Source organism: Ictalurus punctatus, chromosome 2 (genome assembly GCF_001660625.3).
Source record: "Ictalurus punctatus breed USDA103 chromosome 2, Coco_2.0, whole genome shotgun sequence".
Taxonomy (NCBI): domain Eukaryota; kingdom Metazoa; phylum Chordata; class Actinopteri; order Siluriformes; family Ictaluridae; genus Ictalurus; species Ictalurus punctatus.
In genome coordinates, this window is record NC_030417.2 from 18624769 (window position 1) to 18645272 (window position 20504).

General features: G+C 37.8%; 1 protein-coding gene across 5 annotated transcripts in view; it reads right to left on the reverse strand.

Moving 5' to 3' along the window:
* Positions 1-20504, reverse strand: part of septin12 (septin 12) — an 81933-nt gene that overhangs the window by 20780 nt on the left and 40649 nt on the right. For 3 of the 5 annotated variants that reach the window (XM_017453563.3, XM_047151049.2, XM_017453582.3), the window contains one exon: positions 2165-2410. In XM_017453563.3, coding sequence (XP_017309052.1) covers positions 2165-2410 — 246 coding nt within the window. Of the gene's footprint in view, positions 1-2164; positions 2411-11467; positions 11732-15142; positions 15246-20504 lie in introns of those variants that run through there. The other 2 variants (XM_017453592.3, XM_017453572.3) reach the window with 2 other exon arrangements.

Below are 20504 nucleotides of genomic sequence, written 5' to 3' on the forward strand. Positions count from 1 at the left end.
GGGGTTGTAGAAAAGAAAGGTAGTGAAAAATATTAAATACACAAATAAATAAATAAAGGTAGTGAAAAAGAAAGAAAAAAAGGAAGAAGGAAGGAAAGAAATGGAGGTAGTGAGATAAAGAAAGAAAGAAATGGAGGTAGTAAGAAAAGAAAGAAATGGAGGTAGTGAAAGAAAGAAAGAAAGAAATGGAGTTAGTGAAATAAAGAAAGAAATGGTGGTAATGAAATAAATAAAGAAAGAAATGGAGGTAGTGAAATAAAGAAAGAAAGAAATGGAGTTAGTGAAATAAAGAAAGAAATGGTGGTAATGAAATAAATAAAGAAAGAAATGGAGGTAGTGAAATAAAGAAAGAAAGAAAGAAAGGAAGTGGTGTTGCTGAATTATGTTTTAAATACGATGATTAAAAGAAGAGTCTACAATTTTGTGACATCATAAACTACAAGTGCAGCAAAACATTAATTGTAAACTATCAAATACAATCAGCTTCAGAATTATTGGCACCCTGGGTATAGATAAAAACTATAAACCAAATCCAAATCCCATGATAGTTTTCAGAAAAATGACTAAAAACTGAAGTTTTGTCTTCATGTGCTCTTTAAGGGACTTGCCAGAATGTCTCTTTATTTTCACACCAGAGGAGCGCCAGAAGAATGAAAAGCACAAGCAAAACCCCTGGCCAAGAAAAAAACAGAGGGAGAGGGGGAAAAAAGAGAGTGAGAGAGCAAGTGGGCTTGAATATGCTACACTGAATATGCTCCAGTCATAAATCCCAGTCCTGGACAGCACAACAATACTGCACGGCATTTAATTAGGTTAGACACACACACACATACACACTTCATACTGGGATGATCCTGAGCTCTGATTGGCTGGGAGTCAGTAGCATGGTGATCTTGAACAGGGCAGTCGTCCAGTAAAACACACCAGATTATGGCTAGGAGCTAAAGACGGAGAGACAATGCCTGGGCCAAGAACCCAAGCTGAGAGGCAGAAACGTCTCAGAGAGCCTAACACAAGTCCAGCTGTCTCCATTTCACTACTAACCTTTATTTCTTTCAAAGCAAGAGAGACAGAATGGAACCTCCGAAAGTCGGCGGGTTCAACTTTATGCACTGTCCAAGTTATAGAATTTGATTGGCTATAGAATATGAACTATACTAGGGGTGTAAAGCAATTACAATATCTGCATATGTTTACAATATGTGCATCTGTTTGTGCTCTGAATTTTCATAGAACACATTTAAGTAAATTCAAGTAAATGTATTCTATGAAAAGGTATACTTTTTAAATATAAACATTTCAATTCAAACTACCTGGAAAGCTGAAAAAGAAAAGAAAAAAAACAGACATTTTTCTTGGAATAGGTTGAATCAGCTCCTCTACGTTTCTACAGATCTTCTGTAGAAACCGGTGTGATTCATTTGTTGACATTTTGACATTTCCCCACACACTCATTTATCAAATTGCAATGAAATCTCTAATAAACAGCTTGCTGGAGAAGATATCGTTCTTACCAGAAACCAACAACAAGGGCTTTACAGTTTGAATAAACTCCTTTATGTCTAATCACTGTTAATGTTAGGGTTCGAGAAAGAGCTGAGCTCTAGACTTTTGCTTTATGCACGCCAAGCCAGTGTTTCCTGTTCACCTGCCACTGCAGTTCTCCTCCTTCCTGCCAACATCTGAGACTTGTGTTTACCTCAGAGTTACTCTGATCCATGCGTCGCTCACACACATGTAAAAACACCACACCACAGCATGCCTTTGTGGTCCTGTGCTGCTAATTTTCTCTCTGATTTTGTTTATCAGTATGGTAAATTAGCGATTTAGCCATAAAATTAGATGCAGAAACCTCCCTGACGTTGCTTAAAAAGTAAGCTTGTTGAGCCATGGGTTTGGCACTTTTTCACACCAACCTGGAAAGCATGTCTTCATCACTAGCAGGAAGCTATGACTCAACAAATCAGTTCTGAGCACATGTAGAGGTTTTGCTGTGTTTTGTCCATGATTGCAATACCACAGTGATTCACACCTTTGTGACTTTATGCAAATTGAAGTTATGAGGTCATAATATAGAATTTGCATAAGTCAAACTCATAGCAATGTATTGTTAATCGCGATCGAAACACATGCCAGTCCACTTGGCATTCTATATACTACTCACCGACCACCATGATGTTGAACTCAAAGGCAGACTTCATGGTCTTGCGTTTCATCTGATCTAGCATGGCCTCGATGCCCACGTAGCCGAAGAGGTCGCCACCTCTGATGACGCCCTGCGTGTTGGGCTCAACGAGGCAAGGGCTCTCCTTCTCAACTTCATGTTCCTCCTCCACTTGAAGCTCCACCTCCCTCTCTTCTTCCATCCGGACGGGCTGTTTCAGCTCCAAGTCCAGCTCCTGCACCGCCTCTGTGATCAGAGAAATGCGTTGAATGTTAGCGTAACATTTAGCTAAAATCATCTTTACAAGGACTGCATGATATAAGCATGCAAAAAAATATATAACTTGTTTAGGAACATTGTAACGTTTTCTCTAAATTGTTAGTAATATGCAGGATATGCGAATCGAAAACACTTCTATGTTCATGTTCCACTAGCCAGCTAGTTAGCTGCCGATAAATTAACTCATATTAATCACACATACAAACAACAGGGTAGTTTTGTATCCAAATCTCAGTTTTTGAATTTTATCAGTGCTTTATTTAACAGTAACTAAATAAACTTAAAATATAACATTAACATAACATTACCTAGTTAGTTAGCTAGCTAGCTTTGTCCACACAGTTTTGGTTCTATACCAGTTTTACACAGATGTATGCAGACGTATTGAGAAAAGTGAAATCAGTATGAAGCAATTTTACTTAATCACCAAGCTACATATATCGCTATTTTCTAGCACTTGCACTGTTCACAAGTTTAAGTTGCAGAGGAGATGCTGCTGTCAAGAATGATATCAATGGTTCTCAACCTTTTTCAAATTTTCGCAATTTCATTTTTTCCATGCTAGGCTCTTTTGTATTAACTTTCTCAGATGAGACTAAGTCCTCTGTCTAAAAACTTATCCATTTTAAATAGTTTTATCAGCATGTGGCTAACAGTACTGTACACTAGTATATCAACAGATGTCTCTGTTTGATGTGTGTCTTAGTGTGCTATGTATACTTATTATTTCTCATTTTTATGTACATCATAGTTCAAAGGATGACAATCCCGACTTACATACAGGTAAAATTAATTTTTCAAAAGTAATGTTCTAGAATTTCTATGCAGCCCCCCGGCGCCATCCACCGGCCCTCCAGCAGGCCACAGCCACCAGTTTGAGAACCAGTGCCATGATATGACACACTCAACAGTTCCAATCAGATAATTTTTTAGTTATAATGAAATCTTAGCTAGGGATTTCAAAGATAGTGACTTTCCTGAATGCTTATTTAATGACAAATCTTTAGTACCATGAAGATTTTTTTTCCATTGACTCTGCTAGCTATTGCAATAACTGTCATTTCAGCAAGTAATATAAGTGAGGCAAAGCTTTGTTTTGGACCTAGAAAGCAGAATCTGTGCGCTCAGCTATCTTCGGATAAGTTACACTTTCCACAGATCTCGGAGGGGCTAGCATGAAAATCACCTGCTACATGCAGTGAACTTTGCACAGCAAGCCAGAGAGAGAGGAATCGATCAAAAAAATGTTTTCTGCGGTTTGAGCTCGAGTTTGTTCAGCTCAATTGAGTGCACTTGACAGATCACTGACATATAGAACAGAGTACACTCTAGAGAGCTCGTCCTCTGAGGCACGGAAGCTAATCAGGCGGCTAGGCTGGCTTAGGCCTTACTGGGAGGCAAAAAATGCATGTGTTGATGCGCAAAAAAATGTTCAGTGTGGTAAGAGGATTGACAGATCACCTGAGGTTAGCATGAGAAATCAGAAAATTTTAACGGCATACATGGCTAGCAGCTAACAAATGAACACTATAAATTTAAGATTTGAGGCTACTTTTTTCAGTTGGCCATCACAGAAGTTGAGCTAGCATTGCAGAATTAACGTTCATCTGTAGCAGTAAAGTGTATCTCAAGATCGCCTAGTGTGCTAAGAGGATTAGCAGGCAACCATCATACTGCTAAGAACCTCTAAAGTCAGCACGCTAAAGCTTTCCAAAACAAATCCTTAGTTATATCACCTTATCCTCATGGCATCCTGGGAGGGTGCTTATATAATATACCATATAAGATTCTTTTTTTTTAACCCAACAAAGAGGAGACAATGTGGTCATACGGTCTAAACCTTCAAGCTTTAATCTGAACCACGAAACCAGCATGGCCTCAGATCACAGCTGCTCTTTAACCTACATACACACTGTGTCTCTGTGTGTTAGTTCTTATGTGCATCAACACACTGCAGGATGTGTAGGATGATCTGACAAGCTACCAGGAAACGCCTGCTGCTACTGGGCCTCCACCTGAACACACAGATAGTGTAACCTTTTGTGGGTGGGGCTAAATGTGAATCAGTTATGTTGTGAATACACTCAGTAATTTGTGTCTGATTGGCATTCGTCAACAAGCCCACAAACAAATCAACGAAACTTCAAACTAGTCTTATTGCTATTAATTAAAATGCATACTGTATGTACAAACATGCATTTTGGTTGATGTGCTCTGAAAAACATAACAGCACTAAACATTCTTCAGGAAAGAGCTTGGCCCCCCCATAGTTTCTTGAATCTCCAGTGCTAAAATAAAGTGTCAGAATCCAAACATGATTATCTGCTGTATCATAATCGCCTACCTCCAGGCACAAACCCGATGCTCATTAAATGGTCTAACGTCTCTGTCTCTGCCTGAGAAATGCGTTGTGGTGGAAGAGTTTTGACGTGTTTGTGCCTGGGGCAGTGAGGAAGTGAGGACTTCCTTGATAAGGCTTTGCTCATGCTGTTCACACAGGCCTGCTCACACATCCAGAGTTTCCTTTGTGTTTAGGATTGCGAGCATTCTAGCTAATGCAATACCTGGTGAATCAAATTGACGACAGCGAATAAGATGTTTTGTAATATCGCTCGGAAATAAAGACTCACCCTGTTCACTCAAGCATGGTGCGAAACTGATAAACAGGAAACACCCTGCAAGCTACAGTCTACTGTAGAGATAGCACAGATACTCTGTTCAGTATCAAGGATTCAAAGAGAAGAGTGATGGTTAGAACAGATATTTTCAGAGACATACCCTACCCATGTACCAGTACCCATGCTGAATACGGTTACACTATTTGCCACGCTGTCCCACGGTTCGACCCCGAGCTTGGGTTACTGTCTGTTTTCTGTTTCTGCACATGTTCTACCAGGATAGGATCCACAGCAACCCTGAGCATGATAGTGTTTACTGAAGATGGGTACCAAGAGTATCAAACAAAGACACACCAGGTGTATCTGAAACAAATTGCAGCTGCTCTGATAACTTGCTGCCTTCAGTTTGTACATCCATCTGTCCATACCGCTTATCCTGTACAGGGTCATAGAGGAGCCTGGAGCCTATCCAAGGGATCTTGGGGCACAAGGCGGGGGATACCCTGGATGGGGTGCCAACCTATTGCAGGGCACAATCGCTCACACATTCACAAAATATGGACAATTTGGAAATGCCAAGCAGCCTACAACGCATGTGCTTGTACTGAGGGAGGAACTCTGTGCACACAGGGCAGAGACAGAATTCAAGCCCCCAACCACACAGGTGTGATGCAAACGTGCTAACCACTAAGCCACCATGCCCACCCCTATACTGTGTCACAAGTCACATATCTATAAAGGAAGAGGTAAAAAAAACAAAAAACAAACAGTTTCAGATAGCCTTCAAAAGCAGCATATGTTCCCATACTACCAGATTACCAACATATGCCGATGATATTCACTTAACCTAACGCCCATTAGGCGAGTAAAAATAATAAAGTATCTTTGGGGAAAGTAGAGGGAATATCTGGTGATTACACCAACTATTTCTCACTAGAAATGAAATCTTAAGTAAAATTATTGCATTTCTCCACAAAGTGCTCCAATAGATAAGTCCCACCTGTTCAAATATGCCCCTTGATTCGGAAATACTTCATTTCGCTGAGGAAAAATGTGGTTGAATCTGCATTTCATATTCATTTGAGATTGGGAAATAGGAGAATATTATCAAAAAATAATAATTATTTAAAATTTTCTTTGCTTGTCCAATGAATAGGAAAAGTGACCTAGAAAAAATGTCCAAATTATTAAGCTCAAGACCTATTTTCAGAGTTAGTATTATGTGACAGAAAATAGGCACAGTTACTTGACCAGAGTTTCAGATTCAGATTAATAACCTGATTATAGAGATGCATCGATGCTAAATTTCTCAGCCGAGTGATATCGGCCAATACCGATAACCGATAGTTCTGCCTTTTATGCCTTCTTTTAAATGAATAATAATTAATTCCACAATTCTGAAAGAAATGCAAATAAAAACTTTATTCTCTCCATTTCAACAAGTTTTTTCACAGTAACTGGTCTCATAAACAGAAAAGACATTACTGTAATTAACACATGAACTAAATTCTGAAGATTAAAGTAAGATTTCTTAACTTAGTGAACGTTATTAATTCATATTAACATTGACTGAAATCTAAAAAAAAAAAACTCCTATTCGTCTGACATTCACTCACCACAAACAAAAGTATTTCTACTTCATCACTGAACATCAAACTGGTAATATATAATATCAACTTTTTTATATATTAACATTACCTGGATATGAAATATACTACTTTACAAATATATTTTTCTGTACAATATTTACTTTTTTTACATTTAAATATTTCAGTTTCATTTAAATTTCATTTCATTTAAATATTTCAGCCAATAGCGTGAAAAGTTGCCTTTATTGGCCGATACACCAGTGCATCTCTACCTGATTAGTATGGTGTCATACCGTATATTACAATAGAGGAAAAGAAAAAGAGATGAAGAATGTAGCATGTCAGTAATATAGGAAAAAATGGAGGAGAACAGATGTGGACAAACAGGGATCGTCTCAGACAGATGGGTTTGTGGGAACAGAGGGATGGCTTGTCTCCTAGATGCATGAGAAAGACAAACAGACTGACACGACGTGAATGACTGTTAAAAAAAAAAAAAACGAGCGCCTATGCAATTAAAGAGAAGAGTGAATAGTGGAACCGAAGAAGTGCAGGCCTGTGTCTGTGTTTAATCAGCCGCCGGTCGCTCTGCCTTCCGAGGACTGACACAAATCATACATGCCACAAGGAAGACAAACACAGTACAATGACAAACACGATGAGAACAGTCCAAGAACCACGTACCACAAGTTTACATCCAAACATCTGAAAAACTACTCGAAATCAGCAACTGTGTTTGTAAGGACACAAAATTTAAACTTGCTGAACTAGTCAAAGTAGTTAATGTTAGCTCAGAAAGTCAGAGCAAATGGTCTCACCTGGATATCAAACCCATTACCGTCCCATCCAACCCATCCCATCATCAGCAATTAAGCACTTTTAAGCACTAACTATGAAAATTTGTAACATAAATTGCTTCCTTGTGACGGCCATATTGGTCAACGAACGTCAGGATAAAATTTCAAGCCCTGACTAAACGCAAAAATTACGATTGTTATGCTAATCAGCTTCATAAATGGACTATTCCTCATTCTTCTTCATTTCGACCGTGCAATTGGTTCAAATATTAACCGATTATTATGCTGTATGTAAATGTATCTACTACATTTAGTTACATTTAGATGATGTCAACGAAAGATCGTTTGGTCTCAAAATTCAGGTTTCGTCACACACACCAATTTTCGTAATATTTAGCCTTTTTTTATTAAATTTTTTTATGTAAAGATTTTGATATTCGCATTTTAAATAAGTTTGAGAACATACTATAAATACATTTAACATTCAGCTTTATGATACCTTACGATATAAGTACTAAAAAGCCAGTAAAGGCCAAAATTAATGTAGGTGTTACACACACATATACTCATTTGCTGTCTTTGTGGGGACTTTCCAGTGACACAATAATGTAATAAAACAAATATAGAAATAATTAACTAATTAATACCCACATCTAAATCTGACCCTAAGCTTAGTCTCAGTAACCCTTTCATTTTAAAGTCTATAAAGTTTGTGAGGACCACAGCAATTGTGAGGACATCTGACACAATCCTATCATTGTGAGGACATCTAGGACTTATTGGTCCTCACACACTCATATACAGCAGGTGCACAGTGTAGGGTCACTCTAGTTACCTCAGGTGACCATGCTGTCTTTAACATATGATCATACTGAAAATAGAAAGAATCACTTTTACCCATTCCTATCAAAGTTCGCTCTCTATCTGGAGTTTCAATCTTGTCTGATAGCGACAGTCAGAGACGGACGTGTTAAAGGAGCTCTTTATCAGACTGTTTTCCTGGATAACTGGGAGAAACCACTTTGATGATACAGGGCCATAAAAATTATGAGTGACAGTCAGCTTGACGTGTCTCTGTTTTTAGTTCGGTACGTAAACAGAACATTGGAAAGAAGTATGAACTCACAATCGTGTACTACAACTCCTGAACTTGTAAACTCCAGTGTCAGTGTCTCTGGTAGCCTAACTCACAACCTTCTGATTGCTAGCTTTTATGTTGCATGCTTGGAAGTGGGAAGTCGATACTTGGAATTACGTAATATTTTGACCTTGGAACATTTAAAGCTACCGAAAAAAATCTTTTGTTAGCAACAAGCTATCCAGTTAAAGCTATTGGTAACTCTTGGGGGATAACTTTGACATTTATGATGTATTTACCTTCTCAAACAGCAAGCTTTATGTTTATAGATTTATAACCATAGATTTAATCAATTACTGTTGTGGTATGTTGATTGAGCTAAAGCAAACACTACTATAGTAGAGAAGTGGTACATTTGTTGATACATGTTGATACAACTCGGGGTCACCTTCCCAAATTTCTGTGTAGAAATTCCAACTTAAGAATCGAATTTGGCTTTTCTGAGTCTGAGGTCAGAAAGTTGCGAGTTTTATTACTGTCTACCCCTGATGCTCTGCTTCTGTTTGCAGTTTCTACACTTTCAAATCCACATGTATGTATGGTCCGACATGGATACACCAAAGATTTCCACTTCCTAAGACAGCTTAAGTCTCAGAGTTCTCATCTCAGGACTCATATTTACTCTGTATTCAATCTGCTCATACCTATGCTGCATTCGACTAAAACATGCAACTGGGAAAACCAAAGAAAATGGTCCTCAGCACGGAATTCCTACTCAGGAAACTCAGGACAGTCTCCTTAACCCTAAGTTCAGCCAGTGACATCTAATCAACATGGCTGCCCACAGCATCAACACTAAACAAAAGCTGCATTCAGAAGTCGGAATTTGGAATTACGTTATTTTCAAATGCAAGTACTTGTATTTGAACATAAGCGGTGCTACTTTTGTTGCATTCAAATTTGCAGGTTGGAATGGTGTCATTTTTCAACTCGACATACAAAGTAGAAAAATCACATGACCTCCACATTTGTCTTTTGTTATCAACGAGCTAGCTAACTGTGACGAGTGATGTATATTTGCCTCCTCAAAACTCAACGGTATAGTCAGTGATCTAGACTTAACAAGCCAATATGTACTGGTATACATGTTGAATGACCAAAAGGAAATACTTGTATGTACAGTAAAACTCATTTAAAGTGACGACGCACTACTTTGTTTTGCTTCTTGCTGCCATGTTGATCTGACGTCACTCCGTAAACGGGGAACAAACTCATAAATGAGAAGACTCCCTTGGAATTCCAAGTTGTTTTCTTTGTCTTTTTCTTGTCAGAGGTCGGGAATTACAATTTCCGGCTGCAACTAGTTTACTGTTCATGCTGATTTCACCTCACATCCTGAACCTGGAATTCTGACAGGTCTTCCTAGTCAGAGGTCGGACATTACGAGTTATGACCTTTATTCGAATGCAGCAAAAGCAACACTTCTGACCTTTAAACTGGGTATACTGTATATTTGCCTTAGCTTGATTAACATGCAGACATATTTGTATGCTAAATCTGTAACACTGACTCCACAGTTCGCTGTTTTGAAGATGAAAATATACACCACGCAGTACAGTTATCCAGCTAGCTTGTTCCAACTTTGTAGCTTGAAGGCACGAAGCTCGCAAATAACATAATTCCTTGTTCTGACTTTCCACTTCCAGGTTAAGTCAAAGTTAACAGCATAAGTACTGTGTGTACACTTGTACACAGTAAAGATTTATAATCCCACTATTCGGTGTCACCCAGAAGAGGGTGGGCGGCTGTGGCTCAGGTGGTAGAGTGGGTTGTCCGCTAATCGTAGGGTTGGTGGTTCGATTCCTGGTAGACGTGACTCCACATGCCAAAATGTCCTTGGGCAAGACACTGAACCCCAAGTTGCCCCCAATGGCAAGTTAGCACCTTGCATGGCAACTCTGCTACCATTGGTGTGGGTGACTGAGAGACAGTGTAAAGCGCTTTGGATAAAAGCGCTATATAAGTGCGCATTTACCAAGAGGACAAGCTCCCTTTTTGAGGCTGGTTCCTCTCAGCGTTTCTTCCTCACATCGTCTCAGGCTGTTCATTAGTGATCTAAATCTATATGCAGATTTCTGTAAAGCTGCTTCGTGACAATATGTATTGTTAAAAGTGCTCATTGAACAAAAACTGCATTAAATTGAACTAGCTCAGAGAGTCATGCTCCTGTGAGTACAAACAATTGAAGAAGATTCCTTTAGGAATTCCCATTCTTCTGACGCTATGTTAATATGCTAACACCACCTTTTTATGCTAATCCAGTCCTCAAAGTACAAACAGTCTTAGCTTAGTGTTTTCTAAAAAAGAAAAAAAAATCCACAAAGGACAAATTTGAACCTGGAGCAAAATGGAAAATTTTGAAGTATGAAAAACCTGCATAGTCTTTGATTTGATTTTCGAAAAAAAAGAAAAGAAAAGAAAAATCCCCACTGATTGTATAATCCAGTCCAAGATTAAATAATTTATGCAGCTTGCTGATTAAATCACAGCCAAATCAACCTCTTTTGCTATAAAAGCGATAAACCGAGACGCTAATGACTTGGAAACGTGTTTATCCTTTCTGCTGGAGTTTTAGTACATTTTCCATGAATGAACTGCATGTGATCGTAAGATACATGCAGGAAACTACCCATAATGCTCAGCAATGTTTACAGCTCTCACAAATCTGCTTCTTCAAATTGCTAAACAACAAGGGAAAAAATGTGATAAAATCTCAAATAAAACTAATGCTTCATTATGTGAAGACCTCCCCTCCCCCTGTGTGTGTGTGTGTGTGTGTGTGTGTGTGTGTGTGTGTGTGTGTGTGTTGCTGCATTGTTATCAGCATGCTCAGCCATAAGCAAAACCCCAGAGAACAGACAGAAATCTCACAGGATTCTTACCTTCTCTCATTCACAAATCCACTCCTTGTGAATCAGCAGAGGAAAACAACCTGCACCACACACACACACACACACACACACACACACACACACACACACACACACACATACACACACGAACACCACAGGCACTCTACAAACACACACACACACACACACACTCCCAAACTTTTTCTCCTCCTGTTTCTGCACAAAAAACTTTGGTGTCCTGCTCTGAGAAGGTGCACTGAGTGTTAAGTCAGCATGCCACCTCCTGCTCTCTCTCTCTCTCTCTCTCACTCTGAGAATGAGTGTGTGTGAGTGTGTGTATGTGTGTGAGAGAGAAGGAGGGGGTTAACGGCCAAAGCTGTTCACGCTCATTCACATGCAGATTGCCAAGGAGCTCACACTAATCCAAAAGAGGACTTCTCTTCTCCTCCACACCACTCCTCCCCCATGTCATCCCTCCTTTCCTTTCCCCACACTCGTTTGCGTAGTGCCAAAGCCGCTGTCGCTCCCCTGATGAGCACGGAGCCAGGCGAATGAGTAATTGTCCTACAAAAGCAATTACTTATAAAAGTGCAATTTCTTTAAAGACGCTCTGGAAGTCCACGTGGAAGTTGGAGAAACATTTGGATTAGTAAACATCTATGCTGATGACCAGAGCTGAAAATCAAAACTGATGTTCTGTTCACATGGAGAACTTTTAGATCAGAAGTTAATGTTCTGACTCAAAGTTTTAGTGCTGGAACATAATCTGGACCTCTTACATACCCGGATATCGATACTGTGTAAAGTATTTCCTACACTTCTCTGAGATATTGAGGTTTTTGTGATGTATGTTTCAATAATACTACAAATTTCATTGAGTTACATTTTTCATTTACCTTTCCCATTTATTTATTTATTTTTTTGTTTACAATTACTCACCGTTTAGTGTTATATTTATTTTAAATGTATTTTAAAATGCATTATAAAAATATTAAATAAGTTTTTACATTGAAAAAAACCATTAATTTTCAGTGTTAAATAATTCATTTTATAGACAAAAATATCTTCAGCATATCAAACACAATTGTTATTCATTTAAAATGTTTAATTATTTAAATGTAAATATTGTAAAAAAGAAAAAAGTATTTAATTGTTTTTATTACCCCCTCTATATTAGTTTCTTTATTAGTTTATTAGTGTTAAACAATTTTCTTTTCCATAGACAATTTAATAAAAAAAAATGTAACATAGTTTTACAATATATCTTTAAAATTATTCAAATTTTACAGATTTTATTTTTATTCTTCCTGCTCCTCAGTGTTAAAATTGTTTTGAAGTTTTTATAGACATTAAAAAAGTATCATTAATCATTATTATTGCTTTAATATATATATATATATATATATATATATTCATTAAAACAATATTATATATATATATACATATATACATATATTTTAAAACAATTTTGTAGTGTTAATTTTTTTTTTCAGACATAAAAGTATCATTAAATACTTTAAAATCTTTACAGTCCTTATCTGATTGTACTGATTTCTCGTTTTCAGTGTTAAATTGTTTGTTTTGTAGTCATGAAATTAAAAATATAATTAAGCTTGATTTTTAAATCTTCAAAATTGTTTTAAAAATTGTGTAGACATCAAATACAAGTATCATTAAACACAGTGTTTAATGAAAAGTATTTATTAAACATAATTTCATCCATACATCCATTTTCTGTCCCGTTTATCCTTACTGGGTTTCGGGGAACCTGGAGCCTATCCCAGAGGGCATGGGGCACAAGGCGGGGTACACCTTGGACGGGGTGCCAATCCATAGCGGGGCACACTCACACACACATTCATACACCCATTCATACACTACGGACATGCCACTTTTTTTGGACATGCCATTCAGTCTATAATGCATGTGTTTGAACTGGGGAAGCACGAGGAGAACGTGCAAACTCCGCACACACAGGGCCGTGGCGGGATTCGAACCCTTAATCCTGGAGGTGTGAGGTAAATATAATTTAATACATTAAATTTATGTTAAAAAAAGTAACTTTTTAACTAGTAAAATTTTTACTTTTTTTTACTCTTCCCTCATTTTCTATGAAAAAATATTTCTTCCTCTACACTTATGACACTAAAAGTATCATAAAACACAAATTTTCAGCTTTGTTTTATGCCACACTACAGTTTTGCTAGACGTTTCTTAGCAAACCTATATAACCTGATACATCCTGAACAGTGATACGATATTTTTGTCATAACACCCATCTGACCACAAAAACCCTGCTGATTGAGTACCAGGAAGCAGAGATGTCGCGGGCTTCAGGCCTTCAAAATTCCTACATCTGATGAATAACTTAAGTTAACTTTAGTGACATAATGACTCCTTTTAACTTTCCTCTAAATTAACATCAACAACAACAATCTGCAAAGAGCACAGGGCATTTTAAAAATTAGCACTACCATTTTTTACTATGTTTTAGTGGAACAAAGTAGAACAAAAATCAGGAGGTTCTAATACTATCAACAAAAAGAAAATAGAAAAAGACAACAGTGCCCCTTCGCTGTAAATAGGAGCTAGCAACACTTCATGCTAGCAACATTTCCTTGCTAGCAGCTACACACTGAACAATTTGCTAAAAACCACAAGTAAAACTTGTAAAAACAATACCAGTAAACCTACAAGCATCTTTACTAACACATATTAGGAGATTAATCAAATTAATATACATTTGTGTAATAAAAATATGATCTCAAAGCCTCAAAGTAAAAGTTCATATTTTCTACATGCCGTATAAGCATTGTATTAGCACCCACCTATCAAGAAAATAGCAGTCATTTGATGAGTACCTAATGTTATTTTCATTATAATGCATAATTCACTATTAAGTAGAATTCTGAAAGCTAATACTGCCATTTAAGGAATAACAGACCCCCTCGTAAGAAGACAAGTGTGTGTGATGTTGTCCATGTCACTTTGGAGATTCAGTACTCAGCCCTGACCAGGCAACGGTGGGCCTGTGGGAAAAAATCCTGCACTGATGAGTTGAGGGGTGGGTGTATGTGTGTGTGTGTGCGTGTGTGTGTGTGTGTGTGTGTGTGTGTGTGTGTGTGTGTGGCGAGAATAAATATCACCACTCTTTAACTGTTTCAACATGAAGTGAAACCAGGTTCATCTGTGCAGCTTCACGAACTGCGTGCTTGACTTCACACACACTTTTTCGGTCTGTCTATAAACTTCCACTGTCCTTATATGATCTGGAAGAGAGTCGGCGCCTGAGTGCAGCCATGTATGGATGCTGTTTTTACCCTATAGGAAGAAGAAGAGCAAGAAGAACAATAACGTTCTCCTTCTCCTCCTCCTCTTCCAGACGGGCCCCTGAGACAGAACTATAGAGCTCACACTGAGATGCAGAAAGGACAGGGTTCGTTATCGGAATCTCACGTTTTTGTGAGATGCACGATGAATAATAACGATCATAGATGCCTTTTTTGCTTTTAACACATACACACACACGCAGCTGAAATGAGAACGGCACTTTCACAACTATTGCAAGTTTGAAGAAGAAATGAAAGTGCAGAGTTCTTGCAAAAAAAGAAGCAAAGATTAACTTTGTGAAGCAAAAAACAGAAATTCATGGTCATTTAAAAGAAACGAACAGAGAAACAGAAATGAAAGATGTTTGTTCTTTACCTTAACTGATACGTGCTGAGGATGTCAGTTATACAGGCCGTTTATGTGAGTGTGTGTGTGTGTGTGTGTGTGTGTGTGTGTGTGTGGTTGTGTATGACCACAGATATCACTCTAAGTGTGATGTGGGCCTCTCGTACACTCTCTCTCTCTTCCTGGTTGCATTTTTAACCAATTCAGTGCCAATTTAATTTACTTCTCGTCACGATATTATTAATATTACAATTACATTCTTCTATGAGATAATCCGAGGTACAAGACTCAGGGTTGCTAGATCTGCATGAAAAAACCATCCTATACAGAAAGAGACAAGCTTACAACGTCACGAAATGACATCTGTTTTGAGTCTCAGAGCATTACATTTCAATCATCATGACTTACAAGTGAGACACAGAGGAAAGTCCAGGAAAGTTGTTTAACAGCAAAACTGTCAATTGCTCAGAATAAATCATCCTGCTTCCACTTCATGAGACAGATATGAAACCATGACCTGACTTTCAGGTCCTCGATGAGGGAGAACCAGGAGGCATGGAAGGCTCCAGAAGATGCAGAATGCTAAAAAAAATTGTCGATGGAAAAATGACATACAGTGAGTGTTATATGACACGACTGATTTGGGGCAATGATAACAATTCATTGCTTTAGTCTCAGGAACTGAGTCACACATGGGCTCTGAATGCTATTTCTGCTAAATCTGTGGTTAACTGCCTTTATTTAATAACTAATACAGCTTTTGCTTTCCAACTGCCTTCCACTTTCTAGACAGGATCAAGACGCAGATATATAGAAATTAAGAACGCGCTATAAAAACTCTAACAGGAAATGAACAGAGCAAGAGGAAGTTCATCGTCAGAATTCAGGAACTCTGAAAAACCATCTCAAACCCCGAAGACTTGTCTTCTGCTTATGCACTGCTGACATTTACACACTGAGATTCTCTCTGAAAGAAAACATTCAACACACAGCACACAAAGGCCACATAATGAAGTTCTGCACTCAGTTCATTTGTCATCTGTTGGGGTACAAACGTCTCGTAATGCAAATGTTAACTCTGAGAACCGACTCAAAGGTCAGATTGTGAATGTAACACTGATTTCTGATTCACACTTTATGAAGAACAAAGCACGACGGTGATGTTAGGGGAAAATAATCAACGACAAAGTTATTGTTACCACAGCAGTTAGTCAACGGTTACAATGTTTAGTTATTAAAGAACGATATCATATGTTTATAGATACATTTAATGAAACGACGTCCCTGCAGTCACTTATGTTATAGCAGCTTGTCGTGTTACCAGGAATCCGCAAAATGTAAAAAAAAAAAAAACACGTTACAACTTTGTTACAAAGCGCTGACACTTGAGACTCCTTCCTAAAATGTTAAAATTATTGTCAATAATAGTTATAAACATATGAATATGCTTATACAGAGCGTACTTCAAACTGTCCCTGTTAACTATCTGTTACTATAGAAACGCTGAACAAACGTGTTAATATAAACCTGTGAATTGCTTGTAGAAAATTAATTGAATTAAGAATTCAACAGACTCCAAATGTTAGCATTATCAGCTCAATTTGGTCTACGTTAGCTAGCTAACTATCTAGTTCACAAGAACTTCCTGCACAGCCAATATGGGAATAAGTCCTAGTTTAGTTTAGCTAAATTTTATTTGTACGTAAACACGTTTCAAGAGAGCGAACATTTCGCATGTAGACTTCTTACGGAACTTCACGTCCATCATACATGTAGCTAGTCAGACTTTTACAGTATCTCACAAAAGTGAGTACACCCCTCACATTTTTGTAAATATTTGATTATATCTTTTCATGTGACAACACTGAAGAAATGGCACTTTACTACAATGTAAAGTAGTGAGTGTACAGCTTGTGTAAGAGTGTAAATTTGCTGTCCCCTCAAAATAACTCAACATACAGCCATTAATGTCTAAACCACTGGCAACAAAAGTGAGTACACCCCTAAGTGAAAATGTCCAAATTGGGCCCAATTAGCCATTTTCCCTCATACTCCCTCATACTGGTCAGTGCAAGTTCAACATGGCACCTCATGGCAAAGAACTCTCTGAGGATCTGAAAAAAAGACCCGTTGCTCTACATGAAGATGGCCTAGGCTATAAGAAGATTGCCAAGACCCTGACACTGAGCTGTAGCATGGTGGCCAAGACCATACAGCGGTTTAACAGGACAGGTTTCACTCAGAACAGGTCTCCCCACGGTCGACCAAAGAAGTTGAGTGCACGTGCTCAGTGTCATATCCAGAGGTTGTCTTTAGGAAATAGAGGTATGAGTGCTGCCAGCATTGCTGCAGAGGTTGAAGTGGTGGGGGGTCAGCCTGTCAGTGCTCAGACCATACGCCGCACACTGCATCAAATTGGTCTGCATGGCTGTCGTCCAAGAAGGAAGCCTCTTCTAAAGATGATGCACAAGAAAGCCTGCAAACAGTTTGCTGAAGACAAGCAGACTAAGGACATGGATCACTGGAACTATGTCCTGTGGTCTGATGAGACCAAGATAAACTTATTTGGTCCAGATGGTGTCAAGCGTGTGTGGCGGCAACCAGGTGAGGAGTACAAAGACAAGTGTGTCTTGCCTACAGTCAAGCATGGTGGTGGGAGTGTCATGGTCTGGGGCTGCATGAGTGCTGCCGGCACTGGGGAGCTACAGTTCATTGAGGGAACCATGAATGCCAACATGTACTGTGACATACTGAAACAGAGCATGATCCTAGCATGTATTCCAGCATGATAACGACCCCAAACCCACCTCCAGGAGGAACACTGCCTTGCTAAAGGTAAAGGAAGCTGAGGGTGAAGGTGATGGACTGGCCAAGCATGTCTCCAGACCTAAACCCTATTGAGCATCTGTGGGGCATCCTCAAATGGAAGGTTGAGGAGCACAAGGTCTCTAACATCCACCAGCTCCGTGATGTCGTCTTGGAGGAGTGGAAGATGACTCCAGTGGCAACCTGTGAAGCTCTGGTGAACTCCATGCCCAAGAGGGTTAAGGCAGTGCTGGAAAATAATGGTGGCCACACAAAATATTGACACTTTGGGCCCAATTTGGACATTTTCACTTAGGGGAGTACTCACTTTTGTTGCCAGCGGTTTAGACATTAATGGCTGTGTGTTGAGTTATTTTGAGGGGACAACAAATTTACACTGTTATACATGCTGTACACTCACTACTTTACATTGTAGCAAAGTGTCATTTCTTCAGTGTTGTCACATGAAAAGATATAATCAAATATTTACAAAAATGTGAGGGGTGCTCTTCAAGGCAGTGGTGGATGAGAACATTTGCTGAGCCGTGATAGAAGGGCCAAGAAAATAGGGCTTGGGGATCGGTCAATTATGAGACCCTTTATTGAGATTTCCTTCAAATTTGGTAGCTTTGAAATGCTCTGTATGACCTCAGGGGCTTAGAAAACAGCGTGCACGAATTCTATAGCAAATATTATGTAATAGTAATTATTAATGCTATTATAACATTATTATAATGTGACGTTATTATAGCACGATAATTTGCCATATTGTTGTACTTGTGCATGCTATATTAAAAGCAAGTTTTAGAAACATGCTGATCATCTAAAAGCGAAGCATGGCCTTTGATGAAGAATAAGTAAAAGACAGAAAAGAAAGAGAAGATACACTGAGCTCGCTTTTGACCCGAAATGACCACTAAATGTCTCCGTTGCCACTCAGCTTTAATGTAACCCGCATGTCAGCCCGATCGCTGTTGATGCCAGAGAATGCATGGATGCCAGAGAAATCTCCTAAGGCAAGTGGTGGAGTATCGCTTTCCTACTCATCAACCATCATCACCACACAGGAAGAGGTTCTGGACACGGAGGCTTCATTTAATGAATGCATCTTAACCTCGATTTAATCTTCACACAGCAGTTGGAGGGAAAGCATTCGAGACCATGACCCCGAGTGTGTGTGTGTGTGTGTGTGTGTGTGTGTGTGTGTGTGTGTGGGTATGTGTGATATTAGTGGTATTACGAGGCATCATTTAGACCATGAGTCAACTTTTCTGAATTGTAAAGTGACCTTGCAAAGTTATCATTATTAAATAATTCTTATAATAATTTGTATTTCACAATGATAATAATTATTAAAGGATAATTAATGTAATTTTCAAAGAATAATTAACAACTACAATATTTGAACAATATTAAATTAAATAGTATTATAGTAATATTGTATTGTTATTATTATAGTTAGAATAAAACTTAGATGATGTTTTTTTTAAAGAAGGGAGGAGTCAAAGTTAGATAAAAAAATGGAACAAACATATAAAATGAAACATAAAAAAATATTTGTTATGTAAAATAATATTTGTGACATCAAATAAAATAACATTGGCTATTTTTCATAGCAGAGAAATATTTTTTTTAAAGGGGAGGGGTCAAAGATGAGTACCTTAGGAAACTGGACTGAAAATAAAGCATTAAAAATGGAAACAAGCATTAAAAAAAAAAAGGGAAAGTATTAAAATATTATACAATAATAATAATAATAATATTACTTTATTATATAACACTACTATATTATATTTTAATACTTTACTATAATATATAAAATAACAAAAAATATGCTAAATTCTTTATAACCCTGAATTTTTACAAAGGGGGGCGGAGTCAAAAAATCTTTTATTAAAAAGGGGAGGGGTCAAAGGTGAACACCTTAGGAAACTGGACTGAAAATAAGTATATATATTTTTTCTATACAAAAGTAAATAATATGAAAATATTATACAGTAATAAATATAAAATATTTTTAAATATTTAATTCATACTATTTATATTATATTATAATATTGACGTTTTATGTTGTATTATAATTACTTATTATTATTACTTATTTTATTTATAGCGCAGGATGATTTTTTAAAAAGGGGGCGTGGTCAGAAATCAGCACGAAGCCGAGCATGCTCAGGAAATAGGACTGAAAATAAAGAGTTAAAACAGAAACAATCATCGAGTTCATTCAGCACACAGTCCAAGCAGATGTTCAGCTGAATCTCAAGAGGAGCTCCTGTCCAAAAACACGTTTACTTTTACTTATTTGCTGAAAAAAACAAAATGGAAATGTTTCTCAACTACTGATAAGCGAATGTTCTGAAGGAGGCGCAACAGAACCATCAGCAAAGCAGCACACATTTACAACTTGTGTCAAGTTATGGAAGACGTGAACACACTTTTATATCAAGTAAAAAATAATAATTTTAAAAAACAACAAAAAGTTTTTTTTATTGAAACTGATCTCGACGCTTTTCCTGTTTCACAATATTTAGGCGATTTTCCAAATTTCAGACGCAAGCATAAAAATGTCTGCATGAAATTCACA